This window comes from Eschscholzia californica, unplaced genomic scaffold (assembly GCF_041429995.1).
Source record: "Eschscholzia californica isolate CP2 unplaced genomic scaffold, dmEscCali1.0.p SCAF_2, whole genome shotgun sequence".
In the NCBI taxonomy this organism is placed as follows: Eukaryota; Viridiplantae; Streptophyta; class Magnoliopsida; order Ranunculales; family Papaveraceae; genus Eschscholzia; species Eschscholzia californica.
In genome coordinates this window covers 27,284,100-27,293,812 of record NW_028238309.1, presented here as the reverse complement: position 1 = coordinate 27,293,812, position 9,713 = coordinate 27,284,100, and the positions used below count along the sequence as shown (strand labels likewise).

Sequence of the window (9,713 nt, the reverse complement as noted above, 5' to 3'; positions counted from 1 at the left end):
TACTAAAAACCTATTTTTCGGGAAAATTAGACTATAAATCCTTTTTGAACATTATTTTGGGCTATATACCTATGAACCCTTTTTCAAATATGTAGGACAATCTCAAAAATAAATCCTAATATCTCACAACTACGAAATAGTAGTTTTAGTCCGACATGGTTGATCTCAACCGCCTCATCAACACCGTTTATTAACAGTCGGTCAAAGCAACCTAAAGAAGGTAATCAAATAGCCTCAAAGAAGGCACGAACGAACAATCGACAAGTAAGTTACTAGGCCGGGACTTGTTATTATCAGGGCTCTGAAGTTATTAACACACACCCTGCCCATTTCACAACCAATGTAGGATTATCCTAACAATCTCCCCCTCACACATTGGCTCTTAACTTTAATAGTTACTAGGCCGAGACTTGTTATTACCAGGGATCTGATACTATTAGGAAAAATAACCTAAATAATGTTGGTGTCCCTGCTTTTCTTTCACATTGTTTATCGGTTGTTCTTGAGTTAAGATTTTTGTTACCAAACGTGGTTACGTGTATATAGGAGAAAGAAATAGACTCGTGATCCAACATTTTTCCTTCTAACCAAATCTCGATTAACACTACCAAACTTTCAAGAATGATAATCCAATATGTGATTGAACTCGGAAACCATAATATTGAATATAGAGATAAAACCAACAAATTCGCATCATTTTCATCCATCAATTTTGTTGTTCACCATCAATTTTGTTCTTCAATATACCCAAATTCAAGCTCCCTTAGAAGAAAAGATTCACATCAACAAAAAAAATGAGAGAAGGGTAAAAATGGATTTGAAATTTAAACAGAGCTTCTTTTTTTTTTTTTGAAGCCAAACAGAGCTTACAAAGACACTTTGCGCCCACAAAAAGCTGACGCTCAGGCATGCTGCGAAGTGGTTGTTTACGCATGGACCTGATCTGAAATCAAGAACAGCGTAGGACTTTTACTAGATTAGAGGATTTTCTTGGACTAATTGCTAATTTGAGGGTCTATAAACTCCATATCCGGAAGTGCAATCCATTTCCAACTTTAGAACGTATGTTAACATGACTTTCCACCGCTTCTACGAATTATGGCTCCACCAGTTTCGGCAGCTCCTTCACCAACTCTCCGCCGCACCGTCAAAACCCAACTGCGACCAAGACCACCAAAACTCAACCCAACTCATCCACCGAGTCATAACCCACTACGAAGACTACTACCGAGTCAAAACCCACGCCGCCAAACACGACCCTTTCTCTATCTTCTCCTCTTCTTGGACTACTTCCTTAGAACGTTCTCTCCATTGGATCTCTGGTTGGAGACCCACCACGGTTTTCCACCTAGTCTACACTGAGTCAAGCCTCCGATTCGAAGCTCAACTCATTGATCTCCTTCATGGTCGTCCGACCGGTGATCTAGGTGATCTATCACCGAGTCAACTCGCTCGAGTTAGTGAGTTACAATGTCAAACTGTGAGAGAAGAAAATGAAATTAGTACCGAGTTGGGTAATTGGCAAGAAAGTGCTGGTGATCTTGTTTCTTTATTTACTGGTGATGAACCTAATATCGAACGGTTGATAATTGTTTTAGAAAAAGCTGAAGATCTACGGTTGAAAACGATTAAAAAAGTTGTTGAAATTTTGACCCCACAACAGGGTATTGAGTTCTTAATTGCTTCTGCTGAATTACAGTTTGGTGTTCGAGGGTGGGGATTAGATACTGATCAAAGACGTGAAAATATGTGACGGTTAATAATCTGAAGTTGTAAATTACCCGTAAGGCTGTGATGCGTGTGATCAGAAGAATTTCTTTTAGGTTTCGCGGTTTTTGTTCGGTTCGGATGAATTTTGATCGTTCTTCGTAGAAGCTTTTTTCTTTCATCAAACGGTTTTGACAGACTCGGTGTATTGATAACAATGAATCGGAGTTGTATGCAGTAAGATGTCTGAGCTAGGAGAGAAGTTTTCTGAATTACGAAGTGCAGGTGTTGCGGTAGTTTGTTGCATGCAGTTTCTTATCCTGACACGTGTAATACAATAGACACCACTGGAGATATGAAATAAGAAAACAGTTCTTTATTTCATTGTCATTTTATTGCTAGGAGGCTATTCAGGTCTGATTTCTTTTCTTTTTTTTTTGTCAAGGAAGGTCCGATTACTTTTTTTTTTTTTTTTGTTAAGGTGATTAGATTAAATTAAAAAGACAAAGTGTTATTACAGTACATGGAATTAAGAAAATAAGGAATTCTATGCCAAGATTCTGCTTTATTCTTCTTCCTTGCATGCTTCGCTAGCTTGTCAGCTGACTTATTAAATTTCCGATTAATGTAATTAAATTTCACGTTGTTGAAATACTTTTTCCTTTCATGAATTCTCTGGAGGTGAACTCTGGATTGCCAGTTAACTTCGTGTTTGGGATTCTGGATGTGGCTAATAAGATTAATGTTGTCACTCTCAATGATGATGTCTTTGTACTCATGTTCCTCTGCCCAGAGAAGACCATTAAGGAGGGCAACAGCTTCCCCCTCCTCGCTATTTCTGCATCTGGCTATAGATGTTTGAGCTGCAATGAATTTTGCTCTCTCATCGTGCATAATTAAGCTGATACCTGTCATTTCGTTCACACTGATAAAAGAAGCGTCTACATTAATTTTCATCCAAGAGTTTTCTGGGGGATTCCATTTATTTTGAACGGGTTTTCTGTTCTTAATAGTGGGTATAGTTTTCTTGGGGAAATTGTTAATTAACTTAATAATTTGAGTGGGATCATTTATTTCATATTGAAAACAATGGTCGCATCTAGTTTTCCATATAATCCACAAGATTGTGGAAAGGAGATTCTGGTAGGATGCATCTTTAAGTTGAGGGGTGTGTTCCCAAGAAAAAATCCATTCTTTAATATTTGAAATATTTTCCGATATAATGTTAAAATGGAACCATATGTTCTTTGCCAAAGGGCAGTGTAAGAGCGCATGCTCTATAGTTTCAATTGCATTACAGTTAGGACACATAAGGTTATTGTTAATGAACTTGCCAATTCTCTCCCTAACTGGGAGAGCGTTATTACATATTTTCCAAATGAATAATTGGACTCTAGGTACGTTGGGGAGATTCCATATAAATTTCCAATTGGGGATAAAATTTGTGGGGGAATTTATACTCGTACATAAGTAATTATACATAGATTTCACAGTGAATTTGCCCGAATTCGTTAATTTCCATATCCTCTGATCTTCGCCTTCCGTATTGATCGGAATAGCTTTAATACGGTTTTGAATGTGTTGGTCAAAGATATTATTGAGTGTGGTGTCATCCCAGCGATTATTGTTTATCAGTTGTGCCACTTTCGTAATATGAGTATTATTAGTGATATTAACCGGGATAATATTATCAGGAATCCAAAAGTCTGACCAGATGTTAATGTGGTTACCGTTATGCACTTCCCAAGTAGTTAACTCGTCAATAAGGTGCATATGTTTATTAATGGTCTTCCAGAGCCAGGAGTGATGTCCTTTGATGGGACCAGGAGAATCTGTTCTGGGGAAATATTTGGCTTTCAGAAATCTGACCCACATAGCATTAGGCTCAGATTTAAGTCTCCAGGCTAGTTTGCTAAGCATAGCTGTGTTGTCGAGCTCTGTGCGATGAATTCCTAGTTCTCCCATGGCTTTAGGAAGACATATGGACGACCATGATTTCGTACATATGCCTCTAGACTTACCCCACCAAAACGACTTCTGCATCGTCATAATGCCTTTGCTGATGCCTTTCGGTAAGGCAAAGCATTGCATTTGGTATCGGGGTACAGCGGCAGCTATTGTTGAAATAACAATAGTGCGCCCAGCTTGAGAAAGGAATGAATAATTCCATTTCTCCAGTTTATTCTTAATTTGTTGGAGGAGTTCCTGGAAAGCAGCCCGCTTGTTGGCTCCAATGAAAAGGTGAGCTCCCAAGTATTTCTCCGAAGTAGAGGCGTATTTGACTTTCATAGAACGCATAATCATTCGCTTAAACTTCGGGTGGGAGTTTTTAGAGTAGAATATGTTAGACTTATTGTAGTTAATCATTTGACCAGAAGACTCGCAAAAAGTTTTCAAGATACTCTTGAGAATGTGAATATTGTCTAGGGAGTTCTGACCAAAGATGATGCAGTCGTCTGCAAACAGGAGGTGGGAGATGGATAAGTCTGTATTATTGGTAGGGAAACCTATAAAAGTACCTGTATCCTGATTTTCTGCCAATAATCTACTCAGACCCTCCATCGCTAGGATAAACAGGAAAGGAGACAAAGGGTCTCCTGGCCGAATACCTCTTGTCGGGTAGAAGGTGCGACCGGGATGGCCATTAATAAGTGCTGCCATAGAAGAGGTTGAGATACAAGTAGAGATCATATTGATCCATTTTTCGGAGTATCCTAGCTTCCTCATAATGTCATATAAGAAATTCCATTCGATTCTATCGAAAGCTTTGGACATATCTAACTTCAATCCAAAGTATCCTGCCTTTCCTTTCAACTTTTTCATGGAATGTATAATTTCCTGTCCTATAATTATATTATCTGAAATTTGCCTACCCGGAAGATACGCTGCTTGAACTGGAGATACAATGTCAGTAAGAGTTTCTTTGAACCTATCTGCTAGAATTTTGGTGATAATCTTATACGTAGTGTTCAGGAGACTGATGGGCCTAAAGTCCGCCGGTGTTTGAGGGGTTGATGTTTTAGGAATTAAGCAAATATGTGTGTGGTTGGCTTCTACCGGGAGGGTATCAGAAAGAAAGAAATTCTGAACCAGCTGATGAATATCTGGGCTGACGGTGTCCCAATTAGATTGGAAGAAGAAAGGTGGGTAGCCATCGGGACCCGGCGCCGCTTCTCTTTTAAGCCCCCTGATAGCTTTATTAATCTCATCTTCATCTGGAATGGCCGTAAGCCAATTATTCTGGAGACTGGATATACTTGGGTGGAAGAGGTCTAGAATGGTGGAGGCAGTAACAGTGTGTTCAGATGTATTAATCTCTAAGAGGTGATCAGTAAAAATGTCTTGAATATGTTCTGTGTTATCCTGCCATTCTCCATTTCTGTCTTTAATGGCTCTAATTCTATTGTGACGATTACGCTGGATTGCTTGGGAATGAAAGAATTTTGTATTTTTATCACCTACCGTTATGAAATTATTTCTAGATTTTTCTTTCCAGATGTTTTCTTGATAGAGGAACAGTTGCTCAAGCTGTGCATTTAACCTAGTAAGCTCCTCTTTATTGCTACAGTTACTAATTCTATTGGTGAGGTCCTTAATGTTGCGATCTATGTTACCAAATACTGTGCGATTCCATATAGTTAAGTGCTTGCTGAATTTTTTAAGCTTAACTTGGATATCCTGATTGGCAATCCATTTCTCCGCTATGAAATCATGACATTCAGGGTGATCCATCCAGGTGCGAATGAACTTAAAAGGTTTCGTTTTACTATAGTGGTTCCTGTTGTCTGCTAAAAGGATAGGGAGATGATCCGAACCCACTGCATCAAGATGATTAATGCTGGCCAGGGCGTAGGTCTGGAGCCAACTAAAGTTGGAAATAGCTCTATCCAGTCTCTCTTGAATCAATTTGTCTCCTAATTGTTTGTTACTCCATGTATATGGGTTTCCTTTAAAACCCATGTCTAAAAGTTCCAGCTGACTAATAATAGAAAGGATTCTATTGAGATATGAGTTTGTGGCCGGGGAGCCACCAGTTTTCTCATCTTTGTCTAAGACACTATTAAAGTCCCCTATTACCGTCCAAGGCATATTTTGTTCCACCTGAAGAGTGCTAAGAGTTTTCCACGGCTTCAATTTATTCTTATGGTAAGGACATCCGTAGAAGCCCGTGACAAAGGTATGTAAGCTATTATTCGCATTATTAATCTTGGCGTGTATCATGTTCTGATCCGAGTACATAATAGTAGTGTTTAAATTATGTTTCCAAAACAACACTAGGCCGCCCGCTTTCCTATTTGGCTCTACAAAATGCCCACTATAATATTTTTGAAGCTTTAAGTGTTTATTTATGATGTGTGATCTATTCTTAGTTTCCGCTAGAAAGATGATATCAGGGTTGTATTTGTTGATGAGGTTCAATAGGTGTTTTTTAGTAAGAAGTTGGGCCAGGCCCCTGACATTCCAGCTAAGGATGGTAGGACAATGATTAGGTGGGTTCTGCATTATGCCCCAAGCCCACCTACCTAAATTACTAGCGACCCCACCAAAGTCCTACTCGGTTTCTGACTAGCAAACAAAAGAAGAGGCTGGAGAAGGACAGCCCAGAAAAGCCTAACCAACTACCACCACCCAACTTAATAGGTCTATCTAACTATCAATGCCTTAGCAGAAAGAAAATAACCAAAGCCAACTAGTTACAGGCACTCCTAACACAAACGAGATACAAGCACTGAAAATGAACTAATAAGTAATATAAGCATGTAATTGATAATTAAACCAGCAAGAGTAATCTACTAACCTTAATCAAGAAAACTAAGATTACAACCGAGAATGCTAATCAAAATATATAGTTAACTACCAAATAAAACTATATAGTAACTGTTAATACACCACCAAGAGCATCTATCTTATATTAGATGCTAAGCCAAAATTCAAAAACTAACAACCAACTTATAAACAAGTAACAAAATCAACACAGAACACAGAACAACTTGATGAAATTTCCAACCGAGTAAACTAGTCTTTCTCCCCTTCTTCTCTGTTATCATTAGCCGGAACAGGAGATGCCATGAGTGTATCAGTAAAGAGATGACGGCGTCTTTCCTCTGGACTTTCAATTGACTCCATGGGAGGAGAGAACCAGCTAGGAGGGAAAGAAGAGGAGTGAATAGAGGATGAGGAAGATTGACCGGAATACCACCCTCCTTGATTTTCTCTCAAGTAAACATCATTCATCTTCTCAAACTCAAAAGCTTGTCTAATATTAGACTTCCTCCTGACATCCTCTTCAATTTTTACCTCCATTATCATGTCTAGGTCTTTTCTCTTACCTCTACCCTGAAAGATCTCATGAGGAGGGATGGGCATGCTCATCATTTCATTAACAACATTAGGAGTGACCACTGAGAGGGCCCAAGAGTCATTGGAGAGGGGAACAGAAGGTTGAGTCTTACGAAAAGTACCAAAAGCTTGAGATTGAGTTGACAGACAGGGGGTAATCGAGTGCTCTACTATACGACACTTATGACATATAGCTTTAGGAAATTTATAGTAGCTAAAGTTCACTGGCTTACCTTTGTCGGTGAAGATGGAATTGAGAGTGGATAGTAATGGAGTTCTCACATCGTACATGAATTGTATTCTGATGGTAGAATTAGATCCTGAACTGAAGTTTCTAGGTAATATTTGGATTATGTAGCCCATGCATGAGAAGATAAGGTCTAGATCTTGCCTGTTTTGGATAGCTGATGGTAGTCCTGAAAAGCTACACCACATGGGCTCTAACATGAGTTCTGGGATGATCTCTTTAAGAGGAAACTCCACTTCCTGCATGATGACCAAGTAACCCCTTATGATCCAAGGTCTACCTTGATGAATTTCGTTCAAGACCGTGAGATTACGAGGTTTTATAAGGAAGTGGTTCGGACCAGTGGCTGAAGGTGTAATCTTACATTCCCTAAAGAATCTAGACTGTCCTGAAAGGTGTTTCCTTATGAACCCTATACCATAATCGTATCTGCAACACAATCTAGCTAAGAAGCCCGATGAGATCTCCATGAGGTCTTTGTTTTCAGAGGGTTTGGGATAGCAAATAGTGAGGTTACCACCCTCTGAAATGCTAAGCTGAACCGCCATCTTTCTAGTCAAGTCTTCTATGTTCGAATCAGAAGAGTGAATCGACATGAACGTGGTTACTAAGAAGAGGAATGAGAGGGTGGAGAATGTTTTCTTTTTACCCAGAACAGACATGCAGAGGGTAGAAGACAAAGAAGAGCTTTAAAGAATATGATGGGTCTCTTCTGTCTTCTCCTTTATGACACCTTTCTATCTTCTTAGACCACGTGTAAGTCCGCGGGTTACACTCGTCTCGATTAGATGAAGATCTTCTAGAGATCTTCACCACTTGTGAAGAAGAACTGATACACTCGTCCTGTTAATGACCTTGGCAGTCATCTAAGTGCGGCGCGTGCGAAGGGTAGTCGAAGAGTTTACTCGGTTGAAGCACTTAATTATTCATGTTATTAAACCTAGCAAAAATGACAGATGTTAATTAAGGAGAGGGTAGTGGATTTACCTTGAGATGCCTGGATGTTCCTCCTTGCTTCTTCCCAAGACGATATTACTTCGAAATTAACTCTATTGGTCCTTTGATCTGCTTGTTTACTTTGGAAGTGGAGAACAAGTATTGAATACTCCGAATCCTAGTAGAGTGCGCCGGCTATATTCACTGTGTTGACCTGGTTATCCTTTGCTTGTGAATTAGGGTTTTCAGTGAGGGAGAAAGGAGGGGGAAGACTTCGATGTGGCTGACGTCATCTCGGAGTCTCTCTCTCCTCAAAAACCCTCTCCCAAGGTCCGATTACTTGAGAGACACTTCTTAGTATAGTGTAGTGGCCTTTAAAAGGTAGGGTCGGGTCTATCTCTGGTTGAAATAGTCTCTGGACAAACTTGAATTCGGTTGGCTACAGCCTGGCCCAGTTCGGGATGGATAATTGATTCGGTTTTGGTCGGTCGGGCAAGGCCAGCCCACCGGCCTTAGTTATGGTCGGGTCAAACCAGGTCACTGAGTTTTTTTTTTGGGTTAATTCCGTTTTGACCCCCAATTGTTGACCAACTCACCGTTTTGGCCCCCAATTGTGTCCGGCAGTTCGTTTTGGGCCCAAGATCCACTTTTCGGGCAACGCTGACATCATCAAGTTCTGACCATATGTTTTGTATTTCCAATTTACCCCTCTCACCAAATTAAATCAAATCCTAGTCAAATCAATTAACCTTACTTATTATTACCCCTATTTCATTCCCGAGGCTCTTTCTCTCTCTCCCATTAATTTCTAGTTCTTTCTCTGCCTCTTCCATTAATTTCTCATTCTTTCTCTCTCTACATTTCTCTCTATCTCATCCACCATTGAAGAAACTTTTTTCTCTTTACATTTCTCTCTCTCTACAGTTCGAATCATAGGTTTGCATTGAGGTGAATCATAGTTGTGTAATTAGGAGTTCCAATAAGGCAACTCAAGTTACAGATGTTCAGAATTACGGTGGTGGTGGTGATGATGATAGTGGTGAGTTTTGGTGTTACTGTTGTGGCTGTGGTGGAGAGATTTGTTGTTGGTTTGTTGTTGCTGTTGTGGGTTGTTGGAGTTATGTCTTGTATATAATATGTAAATATATATTTGGTGTAAGGGTAGTATAGTCCTTATAGATCATTTATATTTATTTAAGTCTTTTCCTTGTAAGAACTAAGAGAGAATATAATTAATGAAAACTAATTCAACTTTTCTTTACTCTCTTCTCCACTCCGGATCTACAACATGGTATCAGAGCAACAAATCAAATGAAGATAAACTTGTTCTTGGTAAATCTCTAAAAATTTTGGCCTATAATTCATTTTTCTAGTTGGAGTTCTCTTGTTTCTTTCCTTATAGGGCAGATCTAAACCCTAACTTTCTCTCTCTAGATTTCAACTCATTTTCTATCTTTCTCTCTCTAGATTCAGCTTACTTGTG

General features: G+C 39.4%; 1 protein-coding gene across 1 annotated transcript; it reads left to right on the top strand.

Moving 5' to 3' along the window:
• The first annotated feature begins 1,057 nt into the window (after window positions 1-1,057).
• On the top strand, window positions 1,058-9,385 carry LOC147557200 (transcription factor-like protein). Its single transcript, XM_086658182.1, has 2 exons — window positions 1,058-2,156; window positions 8,561-9,385. Exon 1 carries the CDS (start codon window positions 1,073-1,075, stop codon window positions 1,751-1,753), a length of 681 nt encoding a protein of 226 aa, XP_086514308.1. The 5' UTR covers window positions 1,058-1,072; the 3' UTR covers window positions 1,754-2,156; window positions 8,561-9,385.
• The last annotated feature ends 328 nt before the right edge of the window (window positions 9,386-9,713 follow it).

Bases quoted from the DNA above. Each gene is read 5' to 3' on its own strand.
- LOC147557200 (XM_086658182.1), top strand. From the start codon at position 1,073: ATGACTTTCCACCGCTTCTACGAATTATGGCTCCACCAGTTTCGGCAG.